General features: G+C 38.6%; 10 protein-coding genes across 10 annotated transcripts; 6 read left to right on the top strand and 4 right to left on the bottom strand.

The window, feature by feature from the left end:
* Positions 1-54: 54 nt before the first annotated feature.
* WALSEDRAFT_56468 (hypothetical protein) lies at positions 55-1,372 on the bottom strand. Its single transcript, XM_006956707.1, has 4 exons — positions 1,333-1,372; positions 273-1,288; positions 198-227; positions 55-152 (listed from the first exon to the last, which is right to left on the bottom strand). Exons 2-4 carry the CDS (start codon positions 712-714, stop codon positions 109-111), a joined length of 516 nt encoding a protein of 171 aa, XP_006956769.1. The 5' UTR covers positions 715-1,288; positions 1,333-1,372; the 3' UTR covers positions 55-108.
* WALSEDRAFT_62755 (hypothetical protein) lies at positions 1,021-1,370 on the bottom strand (the record flags this gene model as incomplete). Its single annotated transcript, XM_006956708.1, has 2 exons — positions 1,021-1,288; positions 1,333-1,370. The coding sequence occupies 2 exons, from the start codon at positions 1,368-1,370 to the stop codon at positions 1,021-1,023; spliced, it is 306 nt and encodes a 101-aa protein (XP_006956770.1).
* A 57-nt stretch (positions 1,373-1,429) lies between the features above and the next one.
* On the top strand, positions 1,430-1,832 carry WALSEDRAFT_43481 (hypothetical protein). Its single transcript, XM_006956706.1, has 2 exons — positions 1,430-1,493; positions 1,540-1,832. The coding sequence occupies exons 1-2, from the start codon at positions 1,442-1,444 to the stop codon at positions 1,782-1,784; spliced, it is 297 nt and encodes a 98-aa protein (XP_006956768.1). The 5' UTR covers positions 1,430-1,441; the 3' UTR covers positions 1,785-1,832.
* On the top strand, positions 1,818-2,718 carry WALSEDRAFT_62753 (ribosome recycling factor; the record flags this gene model as incomplete). The annotated part of the gene is made up of 3 exons (XM_006956705.1): positions 1,818-2,291; positions 2,339-2,433; positions 2,484-2,718. 3 exons carry the CDS (start codon positions 1,818-1,820, stop codon positions 2,716-2,718), a joined length of 804 nt encoding a protein of 267 aa, XP_006956767.1.
* Positions 2,719-3,010: 292 nt separating this feature from the next.
* On the top strand, positions 3,011-5,275 carry WALSEDRAFT_31478 (hypothetical protein). The gene is made up of 3 exons (XM_006956704.1): positions 3,011-3,433; positions 3,483-4,764; positions 4,812-5,275. Exons 1-3 carry the CDS (start codon positions 3,341-3,343, stop codon positions 5,201-5,203), a joined length of 1,767 nt encoding a protein of 588 aa, XP_006956766.1. The 5' UTR covers positions 3,011-3,340; the 3' UTR covers positions 5,204-5,275.
* A 96-nt stretch (positions 5,276-5,371) lies between these two features.
* On the top strand, positions 5,372-7,475 carry WALSEDRAFT_67645 (hypothetical protein). The gene is made up of 5 exons (XM_006956703.1): positions 5,372-5,548; positions 5,594-5,688; positions 5,742-6,913; positions 6,970-7,230; positions 7,280-7,475. The coding sequence occupies exons 1-5, from the start codon at positions 5,453-5,455 to the stop codon at positions 7,405-7,407; spliced, it is 1,752 nt and encodes a 583-aa protein (XP_006956765.1). The 5' UTR covers positions 5,372-5,452; the 3' UTR covers positions 7,408-7,475.
* Positions 7,476-7,518: 43 nt separating this feature from the next.
* WALSEDRAFT_59586 (Pkinase-domain-containing protein) lies at positions 7,519-9,796 on the top strand. Its single transcript, XM_006956702.1, has 3 exons — positions 7,519-7,683; positions 7,730-9,497; positions 9,542-9,796. Exons 1-2 carry the CDS (start codon positions 7,603-7,605, stop codon positions 9,383-9,385), a joined length of 1,737 nt encoding a protein of 578 aa, XP_006956764.1. The 5' UTR covers positions 7,519-7,602; the 3' UTR covers positions 9,386-9,497; positions 9,542-9,796.
* WALSEDRAFT_15709 (clathrin adaptor, sigma subunit/coatomer, zeta subunit) lies at positions 9,507-9,935 on the bottom strand (the record flags this gene model as incomplete). Its single annotated transcript, XM_006956453.1, has 1 exon — positions 9,507-9,935. One exon carries the CDS (start codon positions 9,933-9,935, stop codon positions 9,507-9,509), a length of 429 nt encoding a protein of 142 aa, XP_006956515.1.
* Positions 9,936-9,982: 47 nt separating this feature from the next.
* Positions 9,983-10,730, top strand: WALSEDRAFT_59585 (hypothetical protein; the record flags this gene model as incomplete). Its single annotated transcript, XM_006956701.1, has 3 exons — positions 9,983-10,187; positions 10,236-10,360; positions 10,409-10,730. Coding segments are annotated over exons 1-3 (624 nt in total), but the record flags the coding sequence as incomplete, so codon positions are not given.
* On the bottom strand, positions 10,697-12,173 carry WALSEDRAFT_67642 (hypothetical protein). The gene is made up of 2 exons (XM_006956700.1): positions 11,682-12,173; positions 10,697-11,630 (listed from the first exon to the last, which is right to left on the bottom strand). Exons 1-2 carry the CDS (start codon positions 12,130-12,132, stop codon positions 10,765-10,767), a joined length of 1,317 nt encoding a protein of 438 aa, XP_006956762.1. The 5' UTR covers positions 12,133-12,173; the 3' UTR covers positions 10,697-10,764.
* Between the last annotated feature and the right edge of the window lie 105 nt (positions 12,174-12,278).

Genomic DNA, 12,278 nt, shown 5'->3' with positions numbered 1-12,278 from the left:
TTGCATGTGACATGAAGGTAGTGCAAATTTTAGAACGAACGAATTCGTAAAAAGGGTCAACATCATAAGAATATCAGTACAATCTCGTCGTAATTTAACTAAATAATGTTATGCTAAAAGTTTAAGGCAAACATCGCCGTGTAATTTCGCCTGTGTTTGATGTTAGTGCGAATTTGCAAAATGAACAAGCAACCTATTAATAAATATCTCCAATTCGAGATTGAGATCTGGTATTTATATGTTAAGACTATTTTTAAATATCCATCACTCACCTAATCTGAGCGAAATCGGGTTGTTCTTGTTAGATCCATCTGCCTTTTTGCCAGTCTGGACGACAGATTTGAGGCCTTCTTCGATAATAGGCTGTACAACCTTTGTTGGTTGAGCTTCTTGAATGACCTCCGATGGTTCTTGTGGATCCTTGATGGTCTTTGTTGCTGTGTCGATAACCTGTCCAGCGGTGTTGAGAACCTTTGTGAGGTCTGCAACATCTGTGACGCCGGTAGGAGCTGACTTCTTGCGTTGCTTACGTGTTACATTCTTTTTCGAAGGCTCTACTGGCTGCACAACTTCGACAGTCTGGTTAGGTGAGACAACAGCTTCTGTGGCAGCTTGTTCAACTTCAGACACCTCTTCAGAAACTTCTTCAGATCCAGAAGAATATTGAATGTCCTCGTCAGTCGTTTCTTTCTTCAGCGTATCTGCTGCACTCATCGTCGTCAAACTATGTGAGGTATTTTCAAAAATGATATCAATATATTTCAACTAGTTGTACAACAATGCAGGTGGGGTTGAGTGAGTATATATACGTGTCTATATTGGTATATCATTAGTAAATGAAGTTGAAACAATCTCCAAACAACAAAGAGTACGCCAAAGTTCAGACGGAAGGCAACAGTTTACGGGAGGTCCACATGGGGTTAAGCGCTCTTGGTTTTACATCCGTGTATTAACATCCTGTAAGGCGTACTCTCTGTCTTGGATGTTAGATGAGACTCACAATAATGCAATAACTAGAATCTAGAATCCGGCTGGGTTGGTGCGTTGTGTGATCTTTGTCCACTTAGGAACCTTGTGGACACCCTTACGGTATGTTGGGCTGTTTTTGTTGAAAGTGAAGTACTTGTCACGTGGAGGCATAGCAGATTCACTTGGAAGTGCACTGGCTACATCCAGACGCTTGAATTGAACACCAGAGTCCTTTATTGCTTGGATATTCTGGTCGACGTCTCTCAGTCTCTCTCTGACTCTGAATTTACGAGTAGAAGACAGCCTCCAAGGTACTTTCCTACGAGATGTTAGTAAAATCAAGCCATAAAAACTATTGCTTACCTAACTAATCCACCTAAATTTACACTGCTGCTGAACATCGCGGTTCAAGTGAAAGAAGCGAAAGCGTCAAAACTTCTTATTAGTGACCATCATTAGGGTTAAAATAAAAATGTACAGAAATATTATTCAAAGGCGGCTGTTATCAACTACTAGAGTTTCTTGTGAGTTTGCTTATCATTGTATAGCACTATCAACTAATAATCTTAGTCGACGCACCAAAATCAAGCTGTATCGCAGGTACACCATTACCTGGATTACAGATACTGAAAGATGATCCAGAGAAGGTTGCCAGAGAGGATGAAGCTTATCCAGACTGGCTCTGGACCATTTTAGAGCCAAGGGATCTATCAACTCAAGGTGATCAAACATTTAACGCTGCACAAGAACGTAAAAATATTAACAAGCAACATAAAATTGACATTAAAGCAAAAAATTTCCTGAAATCGACATAGAATTGTACATTAAACTCTCTTATTACTTCCACGATGTCATTGTCTTCGCGTGCATTTAAATCGCCGATTGGGAAGAGTTTACAAACACGTACTATATCCTCTACTACCCAATTGTTAAAGAAGAAAGCACCAAAATCTACTCCATCAAAGTCAACAAAGAGTGATGCTGCTTTGGCTGATACTACTGTAGTACTTCCAACAAAAGGGAAGAAAGTAGGTAAATCTAGGGATTGGGATGAGGCCCAGGTAGAGACTACACATCAGGAGGATGAAGCTGAAGGGTCATTTGATTTGAGTTTCAATGACTTCACCAACAAGCAAAAGGAAATAGTAAATAAAACTAAAGAGGATCTAGAGACTTTAGTAAATAGAGTTGGTAGAGTTACTCCAGATTTACTTGACTCTGTTAGCGTCGAAATTGACAAAGAGTTGTTCAATTTGCAATCTGTAGCTTCAGTATCAGTAAAAGATGGAAGCAGCCTGATCATCTCAGTATTTGATGCTTCAGTGGGTCTATATATATATCTACTTAATGTTACTGACGACTCAATTAGATGATTAGAGACGTCGAGAAAGCTATCTTCGCAGCTAACCTTGGATTAACACCACAAAAGATATCTGAGAATGTTCTCAAATGCTTAGTACCAAGGTACGTATCGTTGATTATATTCTCGTATATCACTAACCCTCTATTCTTAGACCAGCTGCAGACACAAAGAGCAAGCTAGCGAAAGATGCAGCTGGGATAGCGGAAAACGCTAGAATAGCGTTAAGGTTGCGCAGACAAGCGTTACAGAAGATCGTCAATAAGCAGAAAACAGGTAAATCTACGAACGACTTGCGTACAATCGATAAAATGATGGATGAAGCAACTATTACCCATTCAAAGTCAATAGATGACCTTTTGCATAAAGCACAAGCCGCTTTGCGCTAGTTTCATAACTTTAAATGCATAATAAAGTACTCTTGAGCTGACTTCATAGGTTTCATAGACCGAATATTGAAACGAAAATGACTGCTATCTAAATGGATCGTATACTCATATATAAAATTCATTTACACGCTTTCCATATGGCACTAAAACCCTGTTTGAAAAAACCGCGCATTAGTTTTCGAGGTCGCTCTCACGAGATTCGCCCTCCTCAAATGTAGTCAATTGATAGAAAAAGCATTTAATAAGGAATTATAATGATTTTAATATGAATTACAAAATAGCTCAATCCCGGGTCTTTTTTAGTATATAATTTGCTACATGAAGCCAACGCTGAGAAAGATTGGCGAAATCTCATATCACTTAGCAGGAGTACATGAGGATGCAGTTATTAAGGGATATTACACCACCCACGTTGTAGCACGCACACCACTGCGGTCATACAGCACGAAAACAGCAACCAACTACGTGAAAGATATTTGAATATACAATCGTCATAGCTACGATAAGCGACCATTGAAATATGAAGACAATAATAGGATGCATATGAATTTTTCACGTCCCTTAATTAATAAATTTTGAGCGTCTCGCCTTTCATTCTAACGATCATCACGACAAGTCAAATATGGCAGTCTGCGTTAAGGAATTCGTATCTCACTGCCCCAGCAGTAGTGAGAGGAAGACTCTAACTGCCAACACAGACAGTTGGTACAAAGCTGTAAGTCTAGTCTTTTTCTGAGGGTCAACATCGCTAATTCCAAATGCAGCCAAAGTGGGCATTAGGCGTCGCGATGTGCTTTACAGCTATACTGATAGTAGTTATGATTATACAAGCTATAAAGTACATATCGCTCTCATCAAGACGACTCATGAAAGGTGGTTCACTCTCAATTTTCAATAGGACAGCAGCGATCTCGCGCGCTTTACACTACCACCGTTTCAGAGTTAGAAGCTACCTTTTACCTTATACCTTTCCCCTCATCCTCGTTACCTTTATGTTCGTTTGGACGACAATATGGTGTTTTGCTACTCTGCCATATTACCGTGCCGGCACCGAGTGGGGGTCACCACCCCTGGGTGTTCGCGCGGGTTATATTGGAACTGCTTTAGTACCCCTGGTGTTCGCTTTAGGTGCTCGTAACAATCCCATTACATTTTTCACTGGTATCCCTAGTGAGAAACTTCAAATATACCACCAATACGGTGCACGTATTATTCTGTTTTTCTCAATCGTTCACACTATACCATTCATTGTACAGCCTTATCAACAGGGTTTGCAATTAGGTGGTTCAAGAGAAGTCGCTAGATACTTTTTGAAATACTATTACGATCAAACTGAACAATTCTGGAATGGTATCCCTCCATTTGTCGCCTTGATTTGGATCGTCCTTTCAAGTATGGGATACTTTAGGAGATTTTCATATGAATTTTTCGTCATTCAACACGTTCTGAGCATTTTATTCTTCTTAGCTTGGATGTTCGTTCATTGTCAAGTATCTTTGATGGATGCTTGGTACTATCTCTTTGTTTCCGTAGGTGTACTCATTTGGTCCTGGTTTGGCAGAGTCCTTTGGAGCTTCTGGGCAAATGATTTCAATATCAATCAAGCAACTTTGGTTCCACTTTCAGAGGATGTCACGCGAATTCGTATTATTACACCACTCAGATGGAAGCCTGCTCAACATGTTTACATTCGATTCCCAACTATGTTCGTATTCCAATCACACCCATTCACTATCACATCTATACCATCTTTGGATGTTCATAACAATTCGAACATCATGCAGCTGCTGATAAGAGGCAAAGGTGGTATTACTAAACGCTTACATGAGAAAGCAAGAAATGGTATTACATCTATACCTTGTTTCATTGATGGTCCATATGGAGGAATGTTAGCACCACTTGACAATTACACAAATGTGTTACTATTATCTGGAGGTACTGGTGTCAATGCTGTTTCCGGTATTTTGCTTGACCTTATGCGTAAAATGGAGCGTGGAGAAACGTTGATTCAGCATATTGACTTTATTTGGACAATTAGATCTATTTGTGAGTAGATTTCTTTTAACGTAAGCTAATTAATTGACAATACTCAGCTTCTATTGAATGGTTTAACGAAACATTCAAAGCTCTTTCAATGTATAGTTGCTTTAGCAATGTGAACATTGTTGTTCATGTCACAGGTAGTGATCCTCAGGAATCCATCACATTAGAGAAAGACGAATCACGACACTCAAGCGAGTCTGGAATGTACGACGAGAAGCTGTATAATTTCACGAAAGGCAGACCAAACTTGCAAGATATTGTTAGGAAATCTGCAAATGCATCACAAGGACGAGACCTTGGAGTTGTTGTCTGTGGTCCTCCTCAATCGATGTTCAACTATGAGGTTATGAACGAGTGTGCAGCTATCGAACTCAAGATAGCTGCGGGTGATGAAACGCTCCCAAGAAGATTATTTGCACATTCAGAAGCTTTCGAATGGTAGTTATATATGTATTTTTTTGGAATTCTTTGTATCTTTCTTATATCGCATTACATCACTACTTTCTACTTAGCCAAGAGGAATTAACTTCTAGAATTGAATAAGTCAATGAAATAACTTTAAATACTCGCTTCTCAGTTGAGAAATGCTACCGGATTGTTACATTCCATACCGCATAGCTAACTCAACTCAATAGAATGAGAATGGAAATTTGGCCAAATGAGCTCTTAGATATTCTCTTATATCATTTCAATGGCTATAAATAAACGTGGAGAAGTTTGTATAGTCAATTATTGTTGCACGGGATGGAAGTGTAACAACAAGGACTTGTCACATCAGGATGCCGCGGTAAGTAGAATAGTGTATTTTTAGCATTTCTAATTAAAGTTATAGCCTATCTATGGATTAGTTATAGGGTTAGCTTTACTGGGACTAATACTTAGCGTAATTGCTTTGCAGCAGACGAAGTTTTATCTGGCAAAACATCCGTAAGTGAATACGTGGATATTTGTCTGTCAGTCCACTAATAGAGTTTACACAGACAAAAGAAAAAACAATTACCGTCTTTTATACGGAAGATATCAGCTTTGAGTAGAGCAAGTAAATACCATTCGTTTAAAATACGTAACTGGTATTTACCGCATACTATCGCACTTATTGGCATCTTTGTTTTATTCCTTTGGTTGACAGTCTGGGCATTCGCGACACTACCTTATTACAGTCACGATTTCGAAACTGAAAAACCACCATTAGCAACGCGAGCAGGATCATTAGCTGTAGCTTTAATACCGTTCATATTTACACTCGGCAGCAGAGTCAATCCAATCTCGCTTGCGACTGGTATCTCGCACGAGAAATTGCAGACCTACCATCAATATGGTTCAAGGATACTGCTTTTTATCAGTTTAGTACATGGTATACCAATGCTTTTGCAACCTTATTATGAAGGATATAAAACAGGTGGTTACGCAGCTGGTAGAACAAGGTTACAGGAAGCTTGGGAAAGCAACGCGCATTTTGAATCAGGCACTGTTCTCATCGTCTTCTTGGTATGGATCAACGTTAGCTCGATGAGAGTGTTTAGAAGAATAAGTTATGAGTTCTTTGTTTTCCAACACGTCATCACGACTGTCGCTTTCCTTGCTAATCTTTTTCCGCACGTCAATGTCACTTATATGGACGCATGGAACTACCTCTTCGCAGCGGTTGCTCTCGTGCTATACAGTTGGTTTGGTAGATTGGCAATTACTATTTATTCAAACAAGCTGTCCACATCTCACGCACAGCTTGAAAATTTGACCGAAGGTATGACAAGGCTGTCAATTAAAACTAAAATAAAATGGAAACCTGGTCAACATATTTATATAAGATTTCCATTCTTAAAGCCGTTACAATCGCATCCGTTCACAATAACAAGTATCCCGTCAACAGATTCCGAGCACTCGGTCATACAGCTTCTCGCACGTGCTAAAAATGGAATGACCAAAGTCTTACACGATAGAGCCCAAGAGGGTAACACTTACCTTCCTTGTTTTATTGACGGCGCGTATGGTGGCTCGATTCCACTCGATGGCTACACGAATGTCTTGCTCTTATCCGGAGGAACGGGCATAACATGCAATATGCCGCTTTTGTTAGACTTGATACAGAAAATGGAAGCTGGAAAAAGTGCTTGTCAACATATTGACTTCATCTGGAGTATAAGAAGTAAAAGTAAGTCGTACGAACTATCAGGCACGAGCGTAGATCTAATAACATCATTACCCCAGAATCATTAGAATGGTTTGATGCTACTTTTAGATCATTATCGCGTCTAGCAAGCTATCAGAATGTTAGAGTGAGAGTTTTCTTAACTGGTGATAAAAGTGCACCGCCGACATCGTCGTCTATCGCAACATCTATTTCTAGTGACAGCTCGTCTTCTATCACAGAAAAGAAACTCTATGAAATCATAACAAGCAGACCAGATCTTGAAGGATTGTTAAATGAATCCGCGAGACAATCAGCAGGTACATCGCTTGGCCTGAGTGGTGAGTAACTGATTATGAATAAACCGACATTAGCTAATCTCAAATATAGTATGCGGGCCTAAGTTGTTCAATTGGAAAGTAATGAATAAAGTAGCGGATATTGAACTAGGGATAGCGATGGAGGATAGCTGCCTTCCGACTACCTTATACGCACATAGCGAGAACTTCGCAAGCTGATTGTAGTACCATAACTATTTTAATGTTTCTGTATAAATATTTAAATTTTATTTTATTATTTTGCAAATATTTATAATATTGGGGCACATTCGGCCACTTTAATACGCACCCCGAGGATCAGAAACATTAGTTACTAAGCCAAACTAATTGGATACCAAATTCATCCTTTATTCATAACAATCATTTTATAAAGAAATGAGATCACTTACTATGCTGCAAGATACACCTTCGCTTACGTCCGTAAGCGCTGACGATACCACAGACGACGATCTTAAAGTGAGTGGCTAATCTATCACCTTACTGTTTACTAATTGATATGTAGAACAATCAATCAGGATATTCTACACCATCCAGATTCAAGTTTGATAAGCCAAGTCACCACCACTCAGACCGACACAAATCAAGACTGGCTCCGATCCACGATTTGAAGAAATTGTTGCACTCACACCACAATTCACCTTGCACTTCCTCATCCTCCTCATCATCATTGCATAGACGTACGAGCTCGCACGAGAGTAGTACAGATTTGGGTGAAGACCATGCACACTTAACCAGGAAGTATGGTAAATGGGTAAAGACGTTAGGTACCGGTGCAGGAGGTACTGTCAGATTAATAGCGAAGAAAAAGCACTCTTTATCACGCTCTTCTAGCAGTTTGAGTAGTCTTAGTAATACACCAACGATCCATGCAGTCAAAGAATTTAGAGCTCGCAAACAAGGAGAAACTCAGAAAGAATATGTAAAGAAAGTTACAGCTGAATTCTGCGTTGGTATTACACTCAAACATAGAAATATAATTCAAACAGTAGATATAATTTCAGAGAAAGGTCACTATTACGAGATAATGGAGTATGCTCCATATGATTTATTCAGCGTTGTCATGTCTGGTAAGATGTCCAGGGGCGAAATTTATTGTGTTTTCAGGCAAATTGTCGATGGCGTCGATTATTTGCACAATATGGGATTAGCTCACAGGGATCTCAAACTTGATAATTGTGTTTTAACTAGTGATTCAACTGTCAAATTGATTGACTTTGGTACAGCAACTGTATTTCAATACCCAGGAAAGAAATCAACAAAAGCGACAGGTGTGGTTGGATCCGATCCATATCTCGCACCGGAAGTACTCTATTCTGCTACCGAATCTGCCCAAAGGGAGGGACTGAAAGAGTATGATCCGAGATTAGCTGATATTTGGTCAATCGGTATAATTTTCATCTGTATGTTATTGAGAAGATTTCCATGGAAGATACCTGAAGAAAAATCTGACCAATCATACGCATTATTCGTCAAAGCTCACCCTGAATTATGCGAACCTGTGATTGAAGATGACAATAGTTGTGTCAAGTCAACCAGCAACACTCAAACTCAATGGACAGAAATCCAAACCAATTTCGATGAGTTTGACTTGAACAATTGCCATGCAAACGACGAACGTTGTAACAAGGATTTAAGTGATAGGATGTTCCCTATCCCTTGCCAAGAACCAACGAGTCTTCCTGCATCACCAAGAGAGAGTAAACTCGAAGATCCAAGATCAACAACCCAAGTGAGATCAATGACAATGTCAAACGTCGCTGTTGCCGTTGAGAACGTGCCTAAAGCTACATCAAAGAGACCAGATATTAGACATAGGTCTGCATCACAGAGTACATTCATTAACGGCAACTCTGATTCAATATTCAGATTGCTGCCACGTGAAGCAAGAGATTGCTTGAGAAGGATGATATGCCCAGAACCAAAGAGAAGATCAACGTTGAATGATCTTCTTAGAGGTGGTGAGCAATTATTGAATCTTACAGATGGATTAGATCTCCATGGCGATTTATCTAGACCAGAATTTGGTAATGATGTCAAGCGAACAAATGATCTTGATATCAGCGATAAGTGGTTAAAGAGCATAGATAGCTGTGCAATTAAGCCTAGTTTGAATCATAGTCATACAGTTGTCGAAACTGTTGATAGCAAACCAAGGTAGATATAGATTTTCCTTTGTATATACATGTATTTTTACAACTTATTCAACCAACTTGTGCTCGGTAGGAATGTATTTTGCTGACTTTTTATTTGTTTTGAAATTTGCTCGTTAACTGAATTTGTTAGTAGATATAAACAAAGGAACTGGAAAACTCACAGCTACTGACGATCTGATTGACGTTTGTTTCAATGACTAAACCACCTTGAACGAATTGATCAATAAGTAAGTGTACTTTATCAAAATTAAATATCAAATCCAGTTCGCAAACTGACTCAAATAGTTTATCTAAACTCTCAACCAAAACGTGTATCAAATCCAAGCTAGCTAATAGACTTTCTTGTTGATTTATTAAAAGACAAAAGTATAAAGTAGCATAATTCCTATAAACTAGAGTATATTGACCTTGATTTATGAAATTACATACGTCCTTTCTATCTTTTATTAGATTATAAGATTCTTTAATTAATTCAGATTTATTTATTTTATCGTCATAATTTTTTATTATTCGGGGTTTGCCTTGTTGATTAAAAATTAAAATTGATTCTATCATCGTAAATTGTTATGATATCAACCAATACGTTTAGAAATTCAGTGAAGAAATTTTCATCAACTGTCTTACCTTTAATGATAGAAATAAACAATGAGGAATTATTAGAAGTACACGCTCAATCGTTAGCTAGTCAGTCATTCTTAGCTAGATCTGATCATTTCGTTATGGGTGATAAAATAAAAGTATTAGATTATGGTTGTGGTAGTGGTGTTGTTAGTGAATCATTACAATTCAATAGTAATTCTATACTAGGTGCGTTATCTCAACTACCTGTAATGCCAAATTTAAGTTAGATTGAAGGCGTTGATAAGAATGTCAATTTGGTAAAGGAATTTAATCAAAAATTCCAATCTAGAGGTGTACCAATTGATAAATTACAAGCTACAACTGAGATTCCAAAGACTTCAAAGTTTGATGTAATAGTCGTAAGTTCATTTGCCCCAAGGAGAAGACGATCTCATGTGAACCTCTAGTGCACACAATTACTACACAAAGTCAAAGATATTGATAGTGAGATTAACAAACTATCTAATCATCTAAACAAGGAAGGCGAATTACTCATAGTCGACTACTGTGATCAACCTTTCTCACATTCTGCAGTATTGAACTCTACATTCACAGGTGATCATATAGACCCACCTGAGAATAACGTACAACCTCACAGCTCTGCAATTCCTTCAAATATACTCCAATCAGCTATACATAAAGCTGGTTTGATAGATTACTCATATAGACCTGCATTTTTACTAGACTACAAACAAAATAAGATACCGTTCTTTATTGCAACGGGTGTAAAGAGTTGAGATACATTTTAATTATCATTACAATTTTATGTTTGCTTCGGTACACCATGTCCTCTTAATCTTCTATGACGAATTAGAGCATCCTTCCTTGAGAATGTACCACCACAACCACCTTTACCATCGCATTTCCATTCTTGAACAGCTATCAACTTCTCAGCTTTCTTTGGATCTTTTTCTGCTTCTTCTAATGCCTTCGCAAGACCAGGTATTGTTATTTGATCCATCGTAATTTCACCTTTCTTCACTAGTTGAGCTTCGTCTCTGGAATGTATAGTTTCCATATGTCTTGCAAGATCATACGGTCGATGAAAAAGTGTCCTACATCTATTGAATGGCTGTATGGGTGAAGTATAAGTACATCTTGTCAGACCTTGTGATGTCACTTCATATGGATATGGCATATGATCATTAGGTGGATGTATTTTACCAACTGATTCACTCTTCGAAGTTTGCTTCGCTGGTCCTCGCCTTCGTCTTTGTCTAGTTGGCTGTGACGTATAATTGTCGTCATCTTCTTCCTCTGATGACTGATAATTTGGTGACGTAGATGGTGAATAATGGTCGTTGTCATCTGGGGGAGTAATCTCTTTTGGTTGAGAGGGTGTTCGATGATGTGAATGTGAATGTGTTTCAGCATGAGCACGTTTATGGGTAGTAGTGGGTTGACCCTTCAAAGCATTGGCGTTGGCATTAGTGTTAGTGTTAGTGTTAACGTTCTTGTCTTTAGACGTCGATGGCTTGGATGGAGCGGTAGTTTTTGATCCTTTTATTGGGGCCTTCGGAGCTTCTGGCGCTATCGTAGCGGCTGGTCGCGGTTCTGTTGGCTGAATTGATGGTAAGTTGACTTCTTCGTCACTGGAACCGCTTGAAGAGTTAAAAGCACGAAGATCAGCTAGAAAGATTATTAGAATATTACGTAATGCAATGTAACATCATGACTCACGCTTCTGTTGAGTGATGTCCGTAGGTTGAAATAGAGGTTTGAAATTATCGTAGTTATCATAGTTATCGTTATTGTTAAAGTTAGCTAATGCAGCTGTCGCGGGGCTTGACGTATTTTTTGTAGTTTTTGGGAAATCTGAAGTCGTTTGGGCAGGTGTCCAATCTAAACTAACTTGTTGAGGTGAAACGGTCTGTAATTCATTCCAATTTTTGCTGAATAAGTTTGTCAGGTGATGTTGCGGCTGGAACTCATTTGACTGCTCGAGAGGTGACTTATCGAGATCTCCCAAGTTAGTAGGTGTGTCAGATTTTATAGACTTGCTGTTAACTTCTTTGTTGTCTCTAATACACCATAATGGATCGTCTATCAGCTGGAAATCGCTCTTGAGATCGTCTTCACCAGCATTATAGCTGAACTTTTCAAATTCATCTAATGGATTTATTGATGTCATATAAATATCGCCTATTTCTATTAAATTCTTGGCTAATTTTTGTTTTTAATTTTGATCGTTCAAGTTCAAGGGATGTGATGTCATTTTTTGGCTGATTAAATTACATAGCAAATTATTGTTCAGAGCCGATAAAGAATTGCAGAATG

This window comes from Wallemia mellicola (assembly GCF_000263375.1).
Source record: "Wallemia mellicola CBS 633.66 unplaced genomic scaffold WALSEscaffold_3, whole genome shotgun sequence".
In the NCBI taxonomy this organism is placed as follows: domain Eukaryota; kingdom Fungi; phylum Basidiomycota; class Wallemiomycetes; order Wallemiales; family Wallemiaceae; genus Wallemia; species Wallemia mellicola.
The sequence above is the reverse complement of the archived record's forward strand: the minus strand, read 5'-3'. Positions and strand labels throughout refer to the sequence as shown.

What these genes read in the sequence shown, in the direction of transcription:
- WALSEDRAFT_56468 (XM_006956707.1), bottom strand. Translation starts at nt 714, where the DNA reads ATGAGTGCAGCAGATACGCTGAAGAAAGAAACGACTGACGAGGACATT. An exon ending in CCCGATTTCGCTCAGATTAG is followed by an intron (nt 228 to 272) that starts GTGAGTGATGGA and finishes TATAAATACCAG; the next exon opens with ATCTCAATCTCGAATTGGAG. An exon ending in CGAATTGGAGATATTTATTA is followed by an intron (nt 153 to 197) that starts ATAGGTTGCTTG and finishes AACATCAAACAC; the next exon opens with AGGCGAAATTACACGGCGAT.
- WALSEDRAFT_43481 (XM_006956706.1), top strand. Translation starts at nt 1,442, where the DNA reads ATGTACAGAAATATTATTCAAAGGCGGCTGTTATCAACTACTAGAGTT. An exon ending in ATCAACTACTAGAGTTTCTT is followed by an intron (nt 1,494 to 1,539) that starts GTGAGTTTGCTT and finishes TAATAATCTTAG; the next exon opens with TCGACGCACCAAAATCAAGC.
- WALSEDRAFT_31478 (XM_006956704.1), top strand. Translation starts at nt 3,341, where the DNA reads ATGGCAGTCTGCGTTAAGGAATTCGTATCTCACTGCCCCAGCAGTAGT. An exon ending in CAGACAGTTGGTACAAAGCT is followed by an intron (nt 3,434 to 3,482) that starts GTAAGTCTAGTC and finishes TTCCAAATGCAG; the next exon opens with CCAAAGTGGGCATTAGGCGT. An exon ending in TTGGACAATTAGATCTATTT is followed by an intron (nt 4,765 to 4,811) that starts GTGAGTAGATTT and finishes GACAATACTCAG; the next exon opens with CTTCTATTGAATGGTTTAAC.
- WALSEDRAFT_67645 (XM_006956703.1), top strand. Translation starts at nt 5,453, where the DNA reads ATGGCTATAAATAAACGTGGAGAAGTTTGTATAGTCAATTATTGTTGC. An exon ending in TTTTATCTGGCAAAACATCC is followed by an intron (nt 5,689 to 5,741) that starts GTAAGTGAATAC and finishes GAGTTTACACAG; the next exon opens with ACAAAAGAAAAAACAATTAC. An exon ending in TACATCGCTTGGCCTGAGTG is followed by an intron (nt 7,231 to 7,279) that starts GTGAGTAACTGA and finishes TCTCAAATATAG; the next exon opens with TATGCGGGCCTAAGTTGTTC.
- WALSEDRAFT_59586 (XM_006956702.1), top strand. Translation starts at nt 7,603, where the DNA reads ATGAGATCACTTACTATGCTGCAAGATACACCTTCGCTTACGTCCGTA. An exon ending in CCACAGACGACGATCTTAAA is followed by an intron (nt 7,684 to 7,729) that starts GTGAGTGGCTAA and finishes ATTGATATGTAG; the next exon opens with AACAATCAATCAGGATATTC.
- WALSEDRAFT_67642 (XM_006956700.1), bottom strand. Translation starts at nt 12,132, where the DNA reads ATGACATCAATAAATCCATTAGATGAATTTGAAAAGTTCAGCTATAAT. An exon ending in GGACATCACTCAACAGAAGC is followed by an intron (nt 11,631 to 11,681) that starts GTGAGTCATGAT and finishes TAATCTTTCTAG; the next exon opens with CTGATCTTCGTGCTTTTAAC.